General features: G+C 52.7%; 1 protein-coding gene across 3 annotated transcripts in view; it reads right to left on the bottom strand.

The window, feature by feature from the left end:
* slc4a8 (solute carrier family 4 member 8) overlaps positions 1-22328 on the bottom strand; it is a 52784-nt gene that overhangs the window by 22422 nt on the left and 8034 nt on the right. For 2 of the 3 annotated variants that reach the window (XM_069187058.1, XM_069187060.1), the window contains exons 2-7: positions 12048-12129; positions 10919-11053; positions 8578-8713; positions 7467-7627; positions 5943-6125; positions 2997-3085 (exon numbers count right to left, since the gene is read on the bottom strand). In XM_069187058.1, the coding sequence (XP_069043159.1) occupies positions 2997-3085; positions 5943-6125; positions 7467-7627; positions 8578-8713; positions 10919-11053; positions 12048-12129 (786 nt within the window). Of the gene's footprint in view, positions 1-1149; positions 1884-2996; positions 3086-5942; positions 6126-7466; positions 7628-8577; positions 8714-10918; positions 11054-12047; positions 12130-22328 lie in introns of those variants that run through there. The other variant, XM_069187061.1, reaches the window with a different exon arrangement.

Genomic DNA, 22328 nt, shown 5'->3' with positions numbered 1-22328 from the left:
TGAGAACAACACAGCAGACCTGTGGCATTATTCATCCACCTGTGGCCACCTGGGTCTCCCCACAAGGGGGCACTGTGTACCACTCTTCAGCACCACTGCAGTGATCTGCCTGCAGTGGCACCATTAATGACTTAACAGAGACGTGAAGGGATGACGGAGAAGCACATCTATCAGCAATCAGCAGCTCCTCTGGAGTTAGTGGGCAGTTTGTGAGTTTTAACCCTGCTGTGCTTGTGCACAGTCTTGCTTTGCTTGTAAGTCAATCCAGGTCTTTATCAGTGGAGACCACAGCCTGTTTCTATGCTTTCTATTCACTGAGCCTGTCCTCTCTGGGCAGCCAGGTCTGTCTGTGTCCAGTATCTATGTCCAGGCTGTGGTCACTGAGCCTGTCCTCTCTGGGCAGCCAGGTCTGTCTGTGTCCAGTTTCTATGTCCAGGCTGTGGTCACTGAGCCTGTCCTCTCTGGGCAGTCAGGTCTGTCTGTGTCCAGTATCTATGTCCAGGCTGTGGTCACTGAGCCTGTCCTCTCTGGGCAGCCAGGTCTGTCTGTGTTCAGTATCTATGTCCAGGCTGTGGTCACTGAGCCTGTCCTCTCTGGGCAGCCAGGTCTGTCTGTGTTCAGTATCTATGTCCAGGCTGTGGTCACTGAGCCTGTCCTCTCTGGACAGTCAGGTCTGTCTGTGTCCAGTATCTATGTCCAGGCTGTGGTCACTGAGCCTGTCCTCTCTGGGCAGCCAGGTCTGTCTGTGTCCAGTTTCTATGTCCAGGCTGTGGTCACTGAGCCTGTCCTCTCTGGGCAGCCAGGTCTGTCTGTGTCCAGTTTCTATGTCCAGGCTGTGGTCACTGAGCCTGTCCTCTCTGGACAGTCAGGTCTGTCTGTGTCCAGTTTCTATGTCCAGGCTGTGGTCACTCAGCCTGTCCTTCATTAGGATCTTTCTTTTACCCCAGCCAGATACTCTGCTAGTGTGTATTCTTTTTAGGATCTGGTAGCAAATGTGAGTTTGTGTTGCGTTTGTGTGTGTGTCCCAGTGGGTGCCTGTCCCTCGCCCTCTACATCTCTGCTCCCCGCCATCTCTTTCTCACACCCTCTCCATCTTTCTCCTCTCTGTCCCTCCCTCCCTCTGTCTCTGCTCTCAGTCTTCATCCTCACCCTCCTCCCTCTGTCTCTGCTCTCAGTCTTCATCCTCGCCCTCCTCCCTCTGTCTCTGCTCTCAGTCTTCATCCTCGCCCTCCCTCTGTCTCTGCTCTCAGTCTTCATCCTCGCCCTCCTCCCTCTGTCTCTGCTCTCAGTCTTCATCCTCCCCCTCCTCCCTCTGTCTCTGCTCTCAGTTTTCATCCTCGCCCTCCCTCCCTCTGTCTCTGCTCTCAGTCTTCATCCTCCCCCTCCTCCCTCTGTCTCTGCTCTCAGTCTTCATCCTCGCCCTCCCTCTGTCTCTGCTCTCAGTCTTCATCCTCGCCCTCCTCCCTCTGTCTCTGCTCTCAGTCTTCATCCTCGCCCTCCTCCCTCTGTCTCTGCTCTCAGTCTTCATCCTCGCCCTCCTCCCTCTGTCTCTGCTCTCAGTCTTCATCCTCGCCCTCCTCCCTCTGTCTCTGCTCTCAGTCTTCATCCTCGCCCTCCCTCTGTCTCTGCTCTCAGTCTTCATCCTCCCCCTCCTCCCTCTGTCTCTGCTCTCAGTCTTCATCCTCACCCTCCCTCCCTCTGTCTCTGCTCTCAGTCTTCATCCTCGCCCTCCTCCCTCTGTCTCTGCTCTCAGTCTTCATCCTCCCCCTCCTCCCTCTGTCTCTGCTCTCAGTCTTCATCCTCGCCCTCCTCCCTCTGTCTCTGCTCTCAGTCTTCATCCTCGCCCTCCCTCCCTCTGTCTTTCTCCTCGTTGCCTGTATCCTTCTGGATGAACTTCACGGCTTTGTGCCCCCAGACAATGAAGTGCGATTCCAAGAGAGTGAGTCACCACTGCACCAAGCTCTGTGCCACACACACACACTCAGCGCCCAGCCTGGAAACACACACACACACACACACAGCACCCAGCCTGGAAACACACACACAGCGCCCAGCCTGGAAACACACACACAGCTCCCAGCCTGGAACACACACACACACACACACACACACAGCACCCAGCCTGGAAACACACACACAAAGCGCCCAGCCTGGAAACACACACACAGCGCCCAGCCTGGAAACACACACACAGCGCCCAGCCTGGAAACACACACACACGCACATGCACACGCACACAGCACACAGCACACAGCACACAGCACACAGCACACAGCACACAGCACACAGCACACAGCACACAGCACACAGCACACAGCACACAGCCTGGAAACACACACACTCAGCACCCAGCCTGGAAAGAGGGACCATGCTCTGTGTGCACATCAAGTACAGTATGTGGGTGTGTGTCTGTTATTTAAGCTTCTTGGAGGCGTTGAAGCGTGACCTTGATTAGAAAAATAAAAAAAACTAAAAAAAATCAAACGCCAGCCAAAATAACATTTAAAATCCTCTCCCTATCAGTGTCATAGTATCCCTGAAGAGATTGTAAGTGTAGATGTGGGGCAAGGAATATCATACAGGAGAGGTTCCTTTAATTTTCCATGGTTCCCAGTGTGTGCATTGCCTGGAACTTGACCTTTGATAAAGTCTATTTAACAGCTTAACCTTAACCCCATCTCCAGCCCTAACCTTAACATTAATCTCAGCCCAAAACTTAATTTTTCACCAGCCCAAACCCTAACCTTATCCTCGGCCCTAACCTTAATCTTTACCCCCATACCCCCAACCCTAACCTTTCTCCAGCCCAAACCTTAAACTAACCCCAGCCCAAACCTTAACATTAATCCCAGCTCAAACCTTAAACTAACTCCAGCTCCAGCCCTATTTTTAATATGAATCTTTACCATTAGTCCTAACCTTAACCTTAACCCCAGTCCTAACCTTAATCCCAGCTCTAACCATCTTGGCATGAGATGGCAGCTGGGGTACCATACCTTGCTCAGGTCCACTTGGCTGCTCTCCTGGTTGACCCCGTTCTTTACCTCTAAGGTGGCTGGGGGTGCCTGAGGGGACAAAGTCTGACCTGGGGAAGAGGTCAGAGGTCAGAGGTCATCAGTATCTGTTGACAGAGAACAGGACAGAGAATCTATCTTTCTATCACTCTCTCCCTCTCCTCCCTGCCCATTTACCCCCCTCCTCTCTTAGCCTCTCCTCACCTTCTCCACCTTCTCCTTTTGCCCCTCCTTCCTCTCTCTTCTCCTTTCTCCCCCTTTTCCTTTCTCCTTTAACCCTTCAACCCCTCTCCCTTCTCCCCTCACCTTTTCTCTTCTCCCCCTATCTCCTGTCTCCTCCTCTCTGTCTCTGTTCTCCTTTCTTCTCTCTTCTCCCACTCTGTGTATCGCTTCCTCTCTCCTGTCTCTCTCCTCTCTCCCATTTGCCTTCTGTCCTGTCTCCCCCTCTCTCTGTCTTTCTCTCTCCTCCCTCTCCTCTCCCTCTCTCTCTGTGTATCTCCCCTCTCCCGTCTCTCTCCTCTCCCCCTCTATGTCTTTCTCTGTTCTCTCTGTCCTGTTTCCCTCTCTTGCTCTGTATCTCCCCTCTCCCGTCTCTCTCCTCTCCCCCTCTCTGTGTATCTCCCCTATCCCTTCTCTCTCCTCTCCCCCTCTCTGTGTATCTCCCCTATTCCGTCTCTCTCCTTTCCCCCTCTCTGTCTTTCTCTCTCCTCTCTCCTGTCTACCCCTCTCGTTGTCAGTTCAATTCCAGGTGCTTTATTGGCATGACCATTGAATAAATAAGTTTTGCCAAAGCAAAACAAATACAATTAACATAAAACAATCTACAGACATTAACAATACAGACACATCATAAAATATTTACATACAGACATATGGAGCATTATTGGGAGACAGGCTCACTGCTCCTGACAGGAGACAGGAGATCACATACTGGGCTGCCAGTTCAACTGAGTTCCCTCCTCCCTCTCCCAGTAGGATTGGGACCTGTTGTGATTCTTGCAGGTGTGGGAATTCTTGGATTAGATTTGTAAATTTGGGGAAGAATGTTTCTCTAATCCCAGAGTATCTGTCACAGTGCAGTAGGAAGTGCACCTCTGTCTCTATTTCTCCCCACTGGCAGTGGGAGCACAGCCTGTCCTCTCTGGACAGCCAGGTCTGCCTGTGTCCAGTCTCTATGGCCAGGCTGTGGTCACTGAGCCTGTACTTTGTCAGGGTCTGTTTCCGTTTGCTTGTGTATTCGGCTTGTGTGTGTTGTCTGTAGACTACTGTAGCATTCCACTTTATGTTGTGTTTGTGTGTGTGTCCCAGTGGGTGAGATAGTGCTGCTCAGTGTGTGTTGTGGGTATGTGTCCCAATGGGTGAGATAGTGTTGCTCTGTGTGTGTTGTGTTGTGTGTGTGTGTCCCAGTGGGTGAGACAGTGTTGCTCAGTGTCTGTTGTGTGTGTGTGTCCCAGTGGGTGAGACAGTGTTGTTCAGTGTCTGTTGTGTTGTCTGTGTGTCCCAGTGGGTGAGACAGTGTTTCTCAGTGTCTGTTGTGTGTGTGTCCCAGTGGGTGAAACAGTGTTGCTCAGTGTGTGTTGTGTGTGTGTCCCAGTGGGTGGACAGTGTTGTTCAGTATGTGTTGTGTGTGAGACAGTGTTGTTCAGTGTCTGTTGTGTTGTCTGTGTGTCCCAGTGGGTGAGACAGTGTTTCTCAGTGTCTGTTGTGTGTGTGTCCCAGTGGGTGAGATAGTGTTGTTCAGTGTGTGTTGTGTGTGTGTCCCAGTGGGTGAGACAGTGTTGTTCAGTATGTGTTGTGTGTGAGACAGTGTTGTTCAGTGTCTGTTGTGTCTGTGTGTCCCAGTGGGTGAGACAGTGTTGTTCAGTGTCTGTTGTGTTGTGTGTGTGTGTGTCCCAGTGGGTGAGACAGTGTTGCTCAGTGTGTGTTGTGTGTGTGTGTGTCCCAGTGGGTGAGACAGTTTTGTTCAGTGTGTGTTGTGTGTGTGTGTCCCAGTGGGTGAGACAGTGTTGCTCTGTGTCTGTTGTGTGTGTGTGTCCCAGTGGGTGAGACAGTGTTGCTCAGTGTGTGTTGTGTGTGTGTCCCAGTGGGTGAGACAGTGTTGCTCAGTGTGTGTTGTGTGTGTGTCCCAGTGGGTGAGACAGTGTTGTTCAGTGTCTGTTGTGTTGTCTGTGTGTCCCAGTGGGTGAGACAGTGTTTCTCAGTGTCTGTTGTGTGTGTGTCCCAGTGGGTGAAACAGTGTTGCTCAGTGTGTGTTGTGTGTGTGTCCCAGTGGGTGGACAGTGTTGTTCAGTATGTGTTGTGTGTGAGACAGTGTTGTTCAGTGTCTGTTGTGTTGTCTGTGTGTCCCAGTGGGTGAGACAGTGTTTCTCAGTGTCTGTTGTGTGTGTGTCCCAGTGGGTGAGATAGTGTTGTTCAGTGTGTGTTGTGTGTGTGTCCCAGTGGGTGAGACAGTGTTGTTCAGTATGTGTTGTGTGTGAGATAGTGTTGTTCAGTGTCTGTTGTGTCTGTGTGTCCCAGTGGGTGAGACAGTGTTGTTCAGTGTCTGTTGTGTTGTGTGTGTGTGTGTCCCAGTGGGTGAGACAGTGTTGCTCAGTGTGTGTTGTGTGTGTGTGTGTCCCAGTGGGTGAGACAGTTTTGTTCAGTGTGTGTTGTGTGTGTGTGTCCCAGTGGGTGAGACAGTGTTGCTCTGTGTCTGTTGTGTGTGTGTGTCCCAGTGGGTGAGACAGTGTTGCTCAGTGTGTGTTGTGTGTGTGTCGCAGTGGGTGAGACAGTGTTGTTCAGTGTCTGTTGTGTGTGTGTGTCCCAGTGGGTGAGACAGTGTTGCTCAGTGTGTGTTGTGTGTGTGTCCCAGTGAGTGAGATGCTGCTGTGTGATCTGTGCTGCGATGCGGTGGAATCTCTCCCTCTCTCTCCCCTCTGCCCCCCTCACCACTCTTGTCCAGGGAGTGGGGCTCCGACTGCTTCCTGCCGGCCTCAGCGAAGGAGCGGACCATGGGCAGCAGGTTGTTCCTCTTCTTCTCGATCTGGTGGTGGTGCCTCTTCAGCAGGGCGTCTCTCACCTTCACCCGCACGCTCTCGTCCAGCGACCCCTCCTGCTGGTCCAGGATCATGTCTGCACACGGCAAGAGAAACAACTGACAACCCTTAAAAAACATTGCTTTTAGAGATAGAAATTTCAAACCCGCACAGTTCTATGAACCAAAGCACTCAGTTCTTTGAGCCAAAGTGACTCCCTGTGACTGACAGGCAAAGGCAGATTCTACCAGACAGGGCTGCAGTGATGCATGATGGGATTTACAATTCCAGAAGGAGACCCCCGCGCTGTGCTGGAACCCTGCAGCACTGCGAGCAATGGCGCCCTCTAGGGAGTGCTTTGAGGTGAACTGTCTGCCAGCAGCCTCGCAGCGCTGGGCTCAGTTCCAGACCTGGGGTGCTATCTGCGTGTTCCCCCCACGTTCCTGTGAGTTTCTCCCAGGTGCTCCAGTTTCCTCCCACTCTTGAAAAAGATGCTGGCAGGTTAATTGGCTTCTGGGAAGACTGGCCCTGGAGAGAGTGTGGCCGTGTCTGAGTGTGTGTGCCCAGTGATGGGCACCCTGCCTTGCGCCCATTGGTTGCTGGGATAGGATCCGGTTCCCCTCTGACCCTGAATTGGATTGCTAACACATGGACAGGGATTTCCGGTTCAGAGTACGATAAGTACTTGGGAATACAGACTAGAATGGGATCTAGCATCAGGAATATAGAGCTGGAGTATCCAGGCATGCAGTAGTAGTGCACTATCAGCCAAGCTGCTGAAGCAGGTTCCCCAGGATCGGTCAAGAAACAACTGGACAATTTCCTCCGGTCAATAAACTATTAACAGTCCAATGAGCAAGACAGGCTGAGCGGCCTCTTCTCATTAGCAACCTTTCTTCCGCTGTCATGAATCTCATCCCTGTGAATGTTCCTGTAAACATGCTTTCTCCCCTGGGTCTGGATATACACCCCTGGCTCTGATGTGAGCTCGGGCAGATCAATCAGCGCGATCAGCGTCCATGCTTCTGGGGCGCCGTATTCCTGCACGTCTTCCAGTCAATCTTCCCCTCGTCCTCAGGATCCCTCACGGCTCTTTGTGTCTTTGTGTGAGCGGGGCGCCACCCCCCCCTCCCCCCAACCCCCACCGGAATTTACTCATGCTGCAGTCTTCCTGAGCGGGCGGCATGAACGGCTCTCCGGAGAACACAGATCCAGAACGTGTGTGTGTGATCATCAAGAATCAGGGCTGGCAGGTATAAATGTCTGACCTTTGTTAAATGCAGTGTATAGCAGCTGCTGTGACGATACAGAACTCGTGTAGCAGCTCTGCTCCCCTCCACGCATCAGGAAATGGGCTATTTTGTCACCTCTGGAGCGTGATGGGAGTTGTGTGACAGTGCATTCTGGGACGTGTGCCGGCGTGCGCCGTGGGACTGACCTGCGATCTCCTCGATGCTCCCAGCGTGCATGTCCAGCAGGACGCTGCCGTTGATGATGCAGCTGCGCAGCTCGAAGAGGCTGTGGAGTGAGAGCGTGGCTACGTAGGGCTTGCTCCAGCGCTCTCCACCGTCCTCCACGTCCTCCTCGAACTTCAGCCACCTGGAACCACAGCACCGCCGCTGTCACACCCTGACTACCCACCGTCACTGCTGTCACACCCTGACTACCCACTGTCACACCCTGACTACCCACTATCACTGCTGTCACACCCTGACTACCCACTGTCACACCCTGACTACCCACTGTCACTGCTGTCACACCCTGACTACCCACTGTCACACCCTGACTACCCACCGTCACTGCTGTCACACCCTGACTACCCACTGTCACACCCTGACTACCCACCGTCACTGCTGTCACACCCTGACTACCCACTGTCACACCCTGACTACCCACCGTCACTGCTGTCACACCCTGACTACCCACTGTCACACCCTGACTACCCACCGTCACTGCTGTCACACCCTGACTACCCACTGTCACACCCTGACTACCCACTATCACTGCTGTCACACCCTGACTACCCACTGTCACACCCTGACTACCCACTATCACTGCTGTCACACACAGACTACCCACTGTCACACCCTGACTACCCACTGTCACACCCTGACTACCCACTATCACTGCTGTCACACCCTGACTACCCACTGTCACACCCTGACTACCCACCGTCACTGCTGTCACACCCTGACTACCCACTGTCACTGCTGTCACACCCTGACTACCCACTGTCACACCCTGACTACCCACCATCACTGCTGTCACACCCTGACTACCCACTGTCACACCCAGACTACCCACCGTCACTGCTGTCACACCCAGACTACCCACTGTCACACCCTGACTACCCACCGTCACTGCTGTCACACCCTGACTACCCACTGTCACACCCAGACTACCCACCGTCACTGCTGTCACACCCTGACTACCCACTGTCACACCCAGACTACCCACTGTCACTGCTGTCACACACAGACTACCCACTGTCACACCCTGACTACCCACTGTCTCTCCACTACCCTCTCCGCCCTCGTCCTCTCTCTCACCTGGCTGTCTCCTTCCACTCAGCGTCCTTGCCCCCACGGACACAGATCTCGTCCAGCTCGGTGAACAGGTCATGGGGAACGTGTTCCTCATCCTCCTCCGTGCCCAGGATGAACTGGACTCTCTGGGATGGGGTGTCTGGAGATGGTGGGAAAGGGGGGAATGAGAGACAGGGGAAAGGAGTGGGGTTATAGGAAGAGGGGACAGAGGAAGGACAGAGGGGAGGGTAGAAAGAAAGGAGAAGAGGAGAGGTGGGGGAGAGAGAGAGACAAACAGGCTGGAATGTGTAATTCTGGACTGTGACCTGTCTGAACTCTGATTGACAGTCCTAACAAAATGGTTACAATGTTACCGCACCTCTAACAAATGCAATGCAGGTCTGAAGAAAATTGCTTTTGCCAAGTGATCTGTCCATTGAGCAAATCTGTTTTCACAGTCGCAGAGCAAACTCAATGAATTGCTGCGTTGCTTTAATTAGCCACAGTGTCAATCTGTGCTCCAGGGCAACTGCATTACGCTCTGTTCCAGCCCCTCCCCCCCGCTGGGATACAAGGACAGCTTCCATTCCTTCGCTCTTCCACTTTTTAAATCAACCACCCCTTTAAAAACTACAACATCCACGCAAATCACTGACTCACACAGACTCCTGCACCCAGAAAAATAAAACAGGCATTTTGATTGCCTTCTGCCTCCTCCTTTTAGTGTTTCATCTTTACTGTAGCATACATTCTCAGCTTTATGTGACCTGTCTGCGTCAGTGTCTGTGTGTCTGTAGTGTCCCTGCCTGTCCTGTGTGTGTTAGTGTCTGTAGTGTCCCTGCCTGTCCTGTGTGTCAGTGTCTGTGTGTCTGTAGTGCCCCTGCCTGTCCTGTGTGTGTTAGTGTCTGTAGTGCCCCTGCCTGTCCTGTGTGTCAGTGTCTGTGTGTCTGTAGTGCCCCTGCCTGTCCTGTGTGTCAGTGTCTGTGTGTCTGTAGTGCCCCTGCCTGTCCTGTGTGTGTCAGTGTCTGTGTGTCTGTAGTGCCCCTGCCTGTCCTGTGTGTTAGTGTCTGTGTGTCTGTAGTGCCCCTGCCTGTCCTGTGTGTCAGTTTCTGTGTGTCTGTAGTGCCCCTGCCTGTCCTGTGTGTCAGTGGCTGTGTGTCCATAGTGTTCCTTTGGGTGTCAGTGTCTGTGTGTCTGTTGTGCCCCTGCCTGTCCTGTGTGTGTCAGTGTCTGTGTGTCCGTAGTGCCCCTGCCTGTCCTGTGTGTGTCAGTGTCTGTAGTGCCCCTGCCTGCCCTGTGTGTCAGTTTCTGTGTGTCTGTAGTGCCCCTGCCTGTCCTGTGTGTTAGTGTCTGTGTGTCCGTAGTGCCCCTGCCTGTCATGTGTGTCAGTGTCTGTGAATCCGTAGTGCCCCTGCCTGTCCTGTGTGTCAGTGTCTGTGAATCCGTAGTGCCCCTGCCTGTCCTGTGTGTCAGTGTCTGTGTGTCTGTAGTGCCCCTGCCTGTCCTGTGTGTCAGTGTCTGTGTGTCCGTAGTGCCCCTGCCTGTCCTGTGTGTCAGTGTCTGTGAATCCGTAGTGCCCCTGCCTGTCCTGTGTGTTAGTGTCTGTGTGTCCGTAGTGCCCCTGCCTGTCCTGTGTGTCAGTGTCTGTGAATCCGTAGTGCCCCTGCCTGTCCTGTGTGTCAGTGTCTGTGTGTCTGTAGTGCCCCTGCCTGTCCTGTGTGTGTCAGTGTCTGTGTGTCCGTAGTGCCCCTGCCTGTCCTGTGTGTCAGTGTCTGTGAATCCGTAGTGCCCCTGCCTGTCCTGTGTGTCAGTGTCTGTGAATCCGTAGTGCCCCTGCCTGTCCTGTGTGTCAGTGTCTGTGTGTCTGTAGTACCCCTTTCTGTCCTGTGTGTGTCAGTGTCTGTGTGTCTGTAGTACCCCTGCCTGTCCTGTGTGTCAGTGTCTGTGTGTCTGTAGTGCCCCTGCCTGTCCTGTGTGTCAGTGTCTGTGAATCCGTAGTGCCCCTGCCTGTCCTGTGTGTCAGTGTCTGTGTGTCCGTAGTGCCCCTGCCTGTCCTGTGTGTTAGTGTCTGTGTGTCCGTAGTGCCCCTGCCTGTCCTGTGTGTGTCAGTGTCTGTGAATCCGTAGTGCCCCTGCCTGTCCTGTGTGTCAGTGTCTGTGTGTCTGTAGTGCCCCTGCCTGTCCTGTGTGTCAGTGTCTGTGTGTCTGTAGTGCCCCTGCCTGTCCTGTGTGTCAGTGTCTGTGTGTCCGTAGTGCCCCTGCCTGTCCTGTGTGTCAGTGTCTGTGTGTCCGTAGTGCCCCTGCCTGTCCTGTGTGTCAGTGTCTGTGTGTCTGTAGTGCCCCTGCCTGTCCTGTGTGTCTCTTACCGTGAGAGGGACCCTCCTCTGGCGCTGTGCCCCTCATTCTCTCCCGCTTGCGGTGCCTCTGCCCATGGGGTCGGTGGTGTCGGTGACTCTGTCTCCCCAGGGGCATCCGCACCCCCACATACAGAGTCCTGTGACCTGAGAGAGAGAGGGGAATGAGGGGAGAGGAGACGGGGGAGAGGAAAGGGTAGGAGGAATATGGGGAGAGGAGAGGGGAATGAGAGGGGAGGAGGAATGAGGGGAGAGGAGAGGGGAGGAGGAATGAGGGGAGGATAGGAGGAATGAGGGGAGAGGAGGCAGGGAGAAAGAGAAAAGAGGAGAGGAGAGAGGAAGAGGAGGATGAGACAGAGAGAGATTGCTCTCCCAGTGACCTGTGTAGAAACAGGCTCGCACTGTGAATGGAGATGGAGGGGGCTGTGTGATCGCCCACTGATAACAGCCTGTCAATACAGCAGATCGCTGGACTGCTCCAGGCTGTGTGACAGCTCTTTCACGGTGTCCCCCTGCACTGTGGCAGACCGGAGCGACTGCACAGCCTTCACTGTCACTGCCGTGGTCACCCGCACTGCCACCACGGTCTGGCGTCGATCAGAACAGGGAAGCCAGGTAAATCAGGGTAAATCAGGGTAAATCAGGGAGGAAGAAGTTGCCAAGTGGTTTTAAACTTCTGCAGGGTTTTCCCCAGCTTGTTGAACTATTGCACACATCATTCGCTAAGCGGTGTCCCGGATTCTGCGTTGTCTTCCTGCTCGACTTCAGAAGCCCCCGTGCTTTACCTGCCTTCTGCCCCTGGGAGGGGTAACATCGGGCGTGCCCGCGGCTGGAGCCTGCCGTGCCAGATGGGCAGCGCGTGTCCCTCTCTCCCCCAGTTCCTGCTGGGCCACAGCTCCAGCCAGGGGGCACCTGCCCGGATCGCTGCTGCAGGCCTGGTGGCGTCGTGGGAGGGGCCTTCAGAAATGGCAGAGGGCACTCCGACCTGCTTCCTTTCCCCCGGGAGCCCCAGTGCATCTGGCAGAGCATCAGCTGCTGGTGTGCAGAAACATGTGTACCCCGCCAGCAGGGGGCAGTGTAACGAGGGTGTCTGCTGGCTGGGGGTGAGAAGACAGGTGTAGCACGCAGGCAACTCACTCACCTTCTAGCTCCTCCTTCTCATAGTGGATGTTGAGGACCGAGCTGGTTCCCCCCTGGTCCACCACCGCCTCCTCGTTCGGTCCCTGTGGGACAAGACAGACAGCAGACGTGCTGAGGCATGGGGCCTGGGGCTGACCTCCCCGCAGATCCTCTCGGGAATACCTCCCTCCCTGCGCCTCTGTGATGCCAGTCACCCCTCCTGCCAGCGCTGACAGGACACCCCACCCCACCCCCGGTCACTCGCTCTTCCCCCACTCCTTCGATTCGAGCAGGCAGGGATGCGCCAGCAGCGCCCCCTAACTGCAGCTCGGCTGAGAAAATGACAATTTTCTCAGCTCCTCAAACAGAACTGGCGGTGTCACACCGAAGACACGTCCCCACACTCTATTTCCAACGCCCTTACACACTCAAAACATTTACCACAGGGCTCGAAATCAAGGAAGTGTACTGAACAGCACAACAGTGTGGTTAAAGAGGAAGCTCTCTTTCTCACCGCGTAAAAAGCACCACACAAAATACCAACTTATCAACATCAACGCGTGTTCCTCTAGCTTACAGAGTAATAGTGACTGGGGGGCTGCAGGTTCAAATCTCAGAAGAGACAAAGCTGTTGTACTCTTGAGAAAACTATTTCACTCCAGTCTCTCCAGCAATTACTCTATCAATAGTGTTGCTGTAAATAAGGACGTTCCCACATACAATATTTTCAGGAACAGGGTCCTGACAGTTTTCAGTCAGTAAAGTGAAATCAGTGCGTGTACAAGAACCGAAACAATGTAATGCTGTAAATGGTGTGACAGTACAGGAATCCAGTAGATCGACAGAGACAAGTGCTCCAGCTGCATGAAAACCAAAACACAGGAGCAAGAGAAAGAGACGTGCTGTAGAGCCCCGGCCCTGTCTCCCTGGCCAGCCAGTCCCTCCTCATTTCTCGACCACAGATTTTCACCTGCCTCTCGTCTCACGGATTCCCTAGCAATGCAACAGAGGTAAAGCCATCTTCCTTGCTGCAAACAGCCCCTGCAGTGTTCTGCAGTTCACTGCATGCAGCAGAGCCATCAGGTCACGGGGCGTGTGGCCCTAAACCCTCCACCTTCACGCCGCTCAATGTGGGAGGGAGTTTTATGACTTGGGGGTCAACAGCTGGATTCTGGATTTCCTGACTGGCAGACCACAGACTGTGAGGGTCAGTGGAAAGCTTTGTTCCTTGCTGACCGTCCATACAGGTGCCCCTCAGGGCTGTGTGGGCAGACACAGCTGACTCCCTCTGCAAATCTGCCGAAGACGCGGCCATCGTTGGCCGAATCAGCAGGAACAGGGATGAGGTCAGGAACCTGGTGGAGTGGTGCCTTGGGAATAATCTCTCCCTCAACGTCAGCAAAACCAAAGAGCTGGTCGTCGACTTTAGGAAGCAAGGTGGGGACCACACCCCTGTTCACATCAACGGGGTGGCTGTAGAGACGGATAGCAGCTACAAGTTCCTGGGTATCTTCATCACTAATGATTTAACGTGGTCCCAGTGAGTAACTGGAGCTACAAAGAAGGCACAACAGCGCCTTTACTTCCTCAGACTTCCTTTCTATCAATCAACTTATTGATCAATGCACTAACAGTCCAGCATACAGCGGTGTTGTCGGCAATGAAATGCTTTGTCCGGGAGCTCATTAAGAGGGATAGAAGAGTAGAAGGACAGGAATTTATAGGGATTAGATTAACATTAGGATACAATAAATTACCTCATTGCAATTTACAATACAACTTAGTACATTCTACAGGTGCTCTATTGAGAGTGTGCTCACATGTGGCATTGCAGTGTGGTTTGGCAGCAGCTCGTTGTCTGACTGGAAGGCGTTACAGGGGGTGGTCGGGTCAGCCCAGTCCATCACTGGAGTACAGCTTACTGTACCTCTATTGTGGACACCATGCTGAGCAATTAAAACATGGCAAAACCATGAACAGACCAAAAGGAGCTCCTGCAGAATGACTGCAGTAAATTCTCAAAGGGGCAGCCACATGGCACAGAACTGCATTAAAAGCACTTGCACCTCTAGTGACTAAAGAATACGGTACTGTTACGAGATCGGCTTCCTGTCACCAGAGGGCACCCCGACTGCAAGCCTCAGCCTCAGTCATTATGGGAAGGCGTGAACCATCGATAACCAGTCACACTGCTCGTCTGCCAGCACACCCCCAGCCAGGCATTCTTTAGTACTGCTCACTGTAGCCACTTCGCCCAGTGTTGGCTCTACCTGTTGAGCGACACTTCCTGCTCCGCGTATATTACTTCCCGGTGATCGGACAGGGCTTCCCTTTACACTACGGCTTCTGGATCTCGTCTCTGGCACCTCCCTGGCGTGTGCACCTTTTTCTTGGATGAGTACCCTAGACTATTTTGCTGTTTAAACAATTTTACTCGCTCTTCAAGACTAACCAAGGATATCCCTCCGTGACAAATACACGGATACGGATCGGGCTCCTCTTGCATAGCAGTTTGATCCAGTCAAGGGTTTATCTGCTGCAGGTGCCTGTACTGCACTGATCAACCCTGGAAAAGACAGACGTCTTTAATGTTTTTCACTTGACTTGCTGGCCTGTGCTGGTCTGCTGTCCTGTTCTCGTGCTCTGTGTGGGTCTAGAGAGGGCCGATGCCTCTGGTCTCAGCAGCCCGGGCACAGAGAGAGGTCACCGTGCAGCACAGGGCTTCAGGAAGGAGGTCATTTTCAAACCAAGAAAAACGATTGGAATCGACTTAATTATCCCCTTTCCCCACTCTGTTAACGTTGCAGACTCTAATTAAGAACTCTGAATATGAACCCAGCTATCCAACACCGTGAGCAGGACATTCAAGGCTGATTAGGGTTTACAGCTCCTTCTCAGTGTCGATATTCCTGCTGCAGTGGTCTGTAAGAGAGAGAGACAATGACTGGGAGACAGGGAGTGCATGAGTGAGGGAGTGAGTGAGAGAGAGAGTGAGGGAGGGAGTGAGGGAGGAAGGGAGTGAGAGAGGGAGGGAGGGAGAGAGTGAGTGAGTGAGGGAGAGAGTGAGGGAGGGAGGGAGTGAGTGGGGGAGTGAGTGAGAGAGAGAGTGAGGGAGGAAGGGAGTGAGGGAGGGAGTGAGAGAGTGAGTGAGTGAGGGAGTGGGGAAGGGAGTGAGGGAGGGAGTTAGTGAGAGAGAGAGTGAGGGAGTGAGGGAGGAAGGGAGTGAGGGAGGGAGTGAAAGAGTGAGTGAGGGAGGGAGAGAGTAAGTGAGGGAGGGAGTGAGTGAGAGACAGAGTGAGGGAGTGAGGGAGTGAGGGAGGAAGGGAGTGAGGGAGTGAGAGAGTGAGGGAGTGGGGGAGGGAGTGAGGGAGGGAGTGAGAGAGTGAGTGAGTGAGGGAGTGGGTGGGTGAGTAAATGAGTGGGGGAGTGGCTGAGGGAGGGAAGGAGTAGATGAGAATGAATAAGCCAGGAAATGTGAGAGTGAGTGAATGAGTGAATGAGTGAGTGAATGAGTGGGTGAGTGAATGAGTGAGGGAGAGAGTGAGGGAGTGAGAGAGAGAGTGAGGGAGTGAGTGGGGGAGTGAGTGAGAGAGAGAGTGAGGGAGGGAGTGAGGGAGGAAGGGAGTGAGGGAGGGGGTGAGAGAGTGAGGGAGAGAGTGAGTGAGGGAGGGAGTGAGTGGGGGAGTGAGAGAGAGAGTGAGGGAGTGAGGGAGGAAGGGAGTGAGGGAGTGAAATTAGAAATCTAATCCCAGAGTTCCCACACCTGCCAGAATCACAAAGGGTCCCAATCCTACTGGGAGGAGGGAACTCAGTTGAACTGGCAGCCCAGTATGTGATCTCCTGTCACAGCCTGAGGAACAGTGAGTCTGTCTCCCAGTCATGCTCCAGCCGCCTACAGTACATGTCAATATTATATAATATGTCTTTGTTGTAAATGTCTGTAACATGTCTGTAGATTTTATTTTACTTCTATTTTTTGTTTTGTTTAATGTAAATATCATTACTTTCATTTGCTTTGGCAACACTGATTGTACCCATCGGTCATGCTAATAAAGCACCTTGAATTGAATTGAGTCGGTGAGTGAATGAGTGAGGGAGGGAGGGAGTGAATGAGTGGGTCAACGAGTGGGTGAGTGAATGAGTGGGTGAATGAATGAGTGGGGGAGTGGGTGAATGAGTGAGAGAGTGAATGGGTGAGTTAGTGGGTGAATGAGTGCAGGAGTGGTGAATGAATGAGAGAGTGAGAGTTACTTTAATTTTTTGTTTTGTTTCATGTGAATTTCATTATTTTTATTTGCTTTGGCAACACTGATTGTACCCATCGGTCATGCTAATAAAGCACCTTGAATTGAAAATTGAATTGAGTGAGTGAATGAGGGAGTGGTTGGGTTTTTTCTAAATAGGGTAATGCATTAAATTGAGCTGGTTCTGGCTCTGCATCAGCTAAAACAGCTTGGCAACTCACTGTCCTACATTAAAGTCATCGATCTGGGATTGACTGCCTTTACATAAACCTCACACCTAGACACACACACACGAGGGGCTCCCTGCAGAAGCATGGTAACACACACAAGCACACAACATACACACAGTCACACAACTCACACACACACAGGCAAAAAACATACACACACGAGCACACAGACACACACACACACACACACACACACACACACACACACTGGCCCACAACATACACTCGTGGGATCACAACTCACACACACAGGCATAAGAATGCACTGACACACAATGTACTGTACACACAAGGGTGTGCATACACATCCATACACATGGGTGCAAACATATCCACACACAGGGGCACACACACACACACACACACACACACACACACACACACACAACAAGGGTTCACACACAGACTCACATAGAGGTAAACACACATACACAGGGGCACACACACAAACAGACACACACACACAGACACGGACACACACACAGGGGTTCACACACAGACTCACACAGAGGTAAACACACACACAGACAGACAGACACACACACAAGGGCACACACACACACGGACACACACAGGGGTACACACACAGACTCACACAGAGGGGTGAACACACACACTCAGTTGGAGAGCAGTGTGGTCCTGCTGCAGGCAGGCGAGTGAGATCGGCGGAGCAGTCTCTCTGCCATGACAACACCCCCACATGCCTGCGCACACACTGCCTTCCCTCTGGGCTGCAGTACGGATCCGCACGGACCTCCTTCCACAGCCACCCTGCTGACGGAACGTCATCGGAAAGAGTTTCGGAGTGGAAACGGAGCCGGGAGGCCACACGAGCGTGGAAGGGAAAAGTGAATATTTTTAGAATTTCCTCAAAACCATTTTGTGTAACACTAATAAAAGGCTGACAGTTTGGAGGTGCTGAAGTGAAGCAGCTGGAGTCTGAGTGGGCCCCAGTCTCGACCCGCGGAGTCAGAGCTCTCTGGGGGGTCAGGGCTGCTGCGGAGATTTCTTCTCTTCCAGGAAAATACACTGCAAGAAACCCCAAGCTGAACAGAGCAGAGTGACACCCAGTTTCTAAAAGTGTTCTGCATCTGTGTTTCTCTGCCTGTCTGTCTGCCTCTGTCTGCCTATTCATCTGTCTCTGATTCTCTCCATCTGCCTGCCTGTCTGTCTGCCTATTCATCTGTCTCTGATTCTCTCCTCATGCCTGTCTGCCTGTCTGTCTGCCTATTCATCTGTCTCTGATTCTCTCCATCTGCCTGTCTGTCTGCCTGTCTGCCTATTCATCTGCCTCTGATTCTCTCCTCATGCCTGTCTGTCTGCCTGTCTGCCTATTCATCTGCCTCTGATTCTCTCCTCATGCCTGTCTGTCTGCCTGTCTGCCTATTCATCTGTCTCTGATTCTCTCCTCATGCCTGTCTGCCTGTCTGTCTGCCTATTCATCTGTCTCTGATTCTCTCCTCATGCCTGTCTGCCTGTCTGCCTGCCTGTCACTGTGAAGCCCACAGCCGGGCAGGTGCAGCTGCTCTGGTCCTACATCACAGTGAGTCCGAGCTTCTCCTGAGCTCAGATTGTGCTTTATCCCCTTCCTCAGAAAATAAAGGATCCACACCACGGGAAAGACTGGGTTTCTGGCGGACACAGTCCAGGCTGAACCATTAGCACTGTGACAAACCTGAGCACCGAAACTGAGCCCCCCCAGCGAGCCGGATCACTCCAGTGCCCAGATTACAGCTCGTTCAGGAGGGGTGGTTAAAAAAGCTCAAGTCAGGAACCAAGGTCAGCCGTACTTAGGAAATGGACAACAGCCACACTTGGGGCCTAGAGGCTGCCAATACAGAAGCCCACAGCTGGACAGTTACTCAATCATACATGCAAAACCTGTGTCTTACCTTACTGAGAGGCGAACCAGTGTCTGGAGACACTCCAGCCCTGTCTAACAGGACACGGCCAGGAGGGGAGACTGGAAAATCTCAACTCTCTGCTCTCAATAAACAGCTTCCCTTCCTCCTTCTGCCTCTTCCCTCTCTCCTCCTGTTCACCCCCTGGGGAGTCCATCAACCTGTCGCCTTAGCTGTGAGCGTGGAGCTCAGAGTCTCTCTCTCTCTCTCTCTCTCTCTCTCTCTCTCTCTCTCTCTCTCGCAAATTCGCAGGGCTCTTCCTGTTGTCCTCTGTCTCCCTCCTGCCTTCACACTTTTCACCAGCTGATCACTGATGGGGAGGAACATGCAAGCTCCACACAGACAAGTGCCCTGGGATGGAATCGTACGCATGACCCAGGCTGTGTTCCACCCCACTGTGCCGCCACCAGCTCTCCTTTTAAAGAATATGAGATATAAAGAATGTGTTTAAAGAAAAGTACTGTATGTGCTGCTGTACTACTGTAAGAACTGTAGATCCTCAGTGATCTGAGGCCAATGGGTGATACGCTTCAATAGTGCACGTCCCTAGAATCTAGCTGCAAGCTTTTCACACGTCCCAAAACATGGGAGCACATATGTCACACCCTTTATCAACCCCAGAAATCAACGTTTCCGAGGAAAACTAGTACAGAAATTCTGAATTCTGTCCTCCAATCTTGCAGAGTCACTGTATGAGCTCTGAGCTGCTGATCAGCAGCTCCCTGTATTCTGTCTCTAACCAGACAGCGGTTCTCTAATCTCTCCAGCCAGACTGAGCACAGAGGACCCGCTGGAGAGCGGAGTGCTCTCTGACAGGCTTCGAACAGCTGAGGTGATGTAATCCATCCGTGCACTGCACACTCAGGGACACAGGCACCTTTAATTCAATTCCAAATACTTTATTCATTCCTAAGGGGCAATTTAAGAAGCATTTTAGTTCCTCCATTTGGCTTCTGTCAAGCAGGAGTCATGATGAAGTCACTAGTTTAGTTCCTGCTTTTTTTGGATTTGTGACTTACATTTTCCATCCAATACTTATTAACAGACTAAGAAAACACAGACGATTTACTCAAACTTCCATTGCCTCCATCCTTATAGGCTCCACCCCAAGACCATCTAGATGGGCCAAATGGGCTCTTCTTGTTTGTAACCTTACAGACTCCACCCTGTATCGACTCCACCTCCCACTGTCTCCACTCCTATATCCACCTTTTATCATCTTCATCAGCCCCAACCCCCCTGACTCCACTCTTCATCAGCCCCACCCCCTCTGACCACCCTTCATCAGCCCCACCCCCTCTGACTCCACCCTTTATCAGCCCCACCCCCTCTGACTCCACCCTTCATCAACCCCACCCCCTCTGACTCCACCCTTCATCAACCCCACCCCCTCTGACTCCACCCTTCATCAGCCCCACCCCCTCTAATTCCACCCTTTATCAGCCCCACCCCTCTGACTCAACCCTTTATCAACCCCACCCCCTCTGACTCCACCCTTTATCAGCCCCACCCCCTCTAATTCCACCCTTTATCAGCCCCACCCCCTCTGACTCCACCCTTTATCAGCCCCACCCCCTCTAATTCCACCCTTTATCAGCCCCACCCCCTCTGACTCCACCCTTTATCAGCCCCACGCCCTCTGATTTCACCCTTCATCAGCCCAACCCCCCCTGACTCCACCCTTTATCAGCCCCACCCCCTCTAATTCCACCCTTTATCAGCCCCACCCCCTCTGACTCCACCCTTTATCAGCCCCACGCCCTCTGATTTCACCCTTCATCAGCCCAACCCCCCCTGACTCCACCTTTTATCAGCCCCACCCCCTCAGACTCCACCCTTCATCAGCCCAACCTCCTGCTGATATAAGCCCATATAGACCCCACCCATGCATTGGGATCTCTTCCCTTGGCTACACCCCTACATGATTCCAACCAATCCCCCTCGCTGTTAGTGATCAGCCAAACAGATACTCCCCTCCTGGGAGTTCCTGGCCACAAGCAAGTGGCCCAGCCCAGACTGGAGCTAACTATGTCCTTCTGGCTGTCCAGTGCACCAAGTGGAGCATCTACCTCTACCTTCATCCTCAACTGTAATCCTACTTTCAGCCCAACTTTTTAGATCTAAGCTGAATATGTTGTGGGGTTTTCTTTCTTATGGGCGCTTGAGAAGGATGCAGTGAGAGAGACTGGTGTCTTCAGGAGACAGGGTTCAGAGGCCAATGTAGCTCAGCACCCCCACCTCCCCCTCTCTCTTCCCCAGCAATGTCTCTCCCTGGTTTGGTCACCTCTGCTGGACACTTACTGTGCTCTTGATCTGGCAGCTCACTCAGGAACGCGACTGCATGCCTCATAATTGTATGAGAGTAATGATTCTTTAACCTCCCCACCACCACCACCATGCTCTCCATCCTACACTAGTTTAAAACATTTTCTCTAATTAAAAACGCACAAAGTGCACTTGTGCTGCCAGGGAGCCCTAACATCACTTAGCTACTGATTCATCAGAGTGCGTCGGGAGAATCGATTTTCCATTTCCTGCTGAGAGGTAACATCTGTCTGCCTGCAGCGCTTGCCTAGCAACTTCACAGCAAGGCCTGGGCTCAGGAGAAACACACTGGTTTATATGGGGTCATCATGTAAGACTTAAAACTCCTGCCGTTCTCTGTAAAAACTGAAATCTTTACACTTGGAATCTGAATATAATTAATTACATGTCTCATTTCAGTCACACTAACACAGTGAAGCTCCAAAGTACAACTGTCTCTCTCCTTTCATTATCATAGACAGTAATAACTGAATTCACACATAGACACTCTGTGCACACCTGACTGCTGTAGACGCTGTCAGTGTCACTGCTGTTTCTCTCCTGTCACTATCAGTGCTGAATTCACACACAGACACTCTGTACACACCTGACTGCTGTAGACGCTGTCAGTGTCACTGCTGTCTCTCTCCTGTCACTATCAATGCTGAATTCACACACTCTGTACACACCTGACTGCTGTAGACACTATCAGTGTCACTGTTGTCTCTCTCCTGTCACTATCAGTGCTGAATTCACACACACACACACTCTGTACACACCTGACTGCTGTTGTCACTATCAGTGTCACTGCTGTCTCTCCCCTGTCACTATCAGTGCTGAATTCACACACACACACCCTGTACACACCTGACTGCTGTAGACACCCTTTCCTAACGTTCCCCCTCAATCCACCAGGAGCAGCAGTTTCTCTCTCCTGCGCTGCTGTGCACTGAGGCTTTGGTGCAAAGAGCTCAGAGATCCTTTTGTGATTTGGAATGAAAGGCACTTTTCAGATGCAGTTTACCGGCTCAGTATTTACCTCTTTATGTTGCTTTAACCATGAATCTTTCCTCATTCCTCCAGCACTGAAATCCCCCAGCCTGAGGTCACTGATTCTCTTCCCTCCTGTCTTTTTCGGCTCTGAGACTCCGGGCTGACAACCCCCCCTCCCCCCCTGTGCGCTCAGCACCACCTGCCACATGTTCCTGACAGCCTGCCCTGCCGGACCCTCTTGGAATAAAGGAGTCCTGTCATGGGCAGACCTCTCCAGGGGGGAGGCTGGCACACTGCCGGCAGGGCAGAGGGATGGGAAAACTGCCTCAGCCGGATTTACCGTGGTGAATTTCGCAACGTGCCGCTCAGGCGTCTGGCTGTGGTGCCACGGGTGGGCATCTGCAGCTCCCAGTCCAGCCTGCCGACAAGCTGAGAGGGACAGGGAGACGATGCAGAGGGAGAGGAGCAGGGAGAAGGGGGAGAGGAGCAGGGAGAAGGGGGAGAGGAGCAGAGAGCTGAGAGGAGCACAGAAAGGTGGGGGAGAAGCAGGAGAGGAGCAGAGAAGTAAGGGGAGAAGGGCAGAGAGACGTTGGGGTAGAAGAGTAGAGAGAGGAGAGAGAGAAGCAGAGAG

Source organism: Lepisosteus oculatus, chromosome 1 (genome assembly GCF_040954835.1).
Source record: "Lepisosteus oculatus isolate fLepOcu1 chromosome 1, fLepOcu1.hap2, whole genome shotgun sequence".
NCBI classification, from domain to species: Eukaryota; Metazoa; Chordata; class Actinopteri; order Semionotiformes; family Lepisosteidae; genus Lepisosteus; species Lepisosteus oculatus.
The sequence above is the reverse complement of the archived record's forward strand: the minus strand, read 5'-3'. Positions and strand labels throughout refer to the sequence as shown.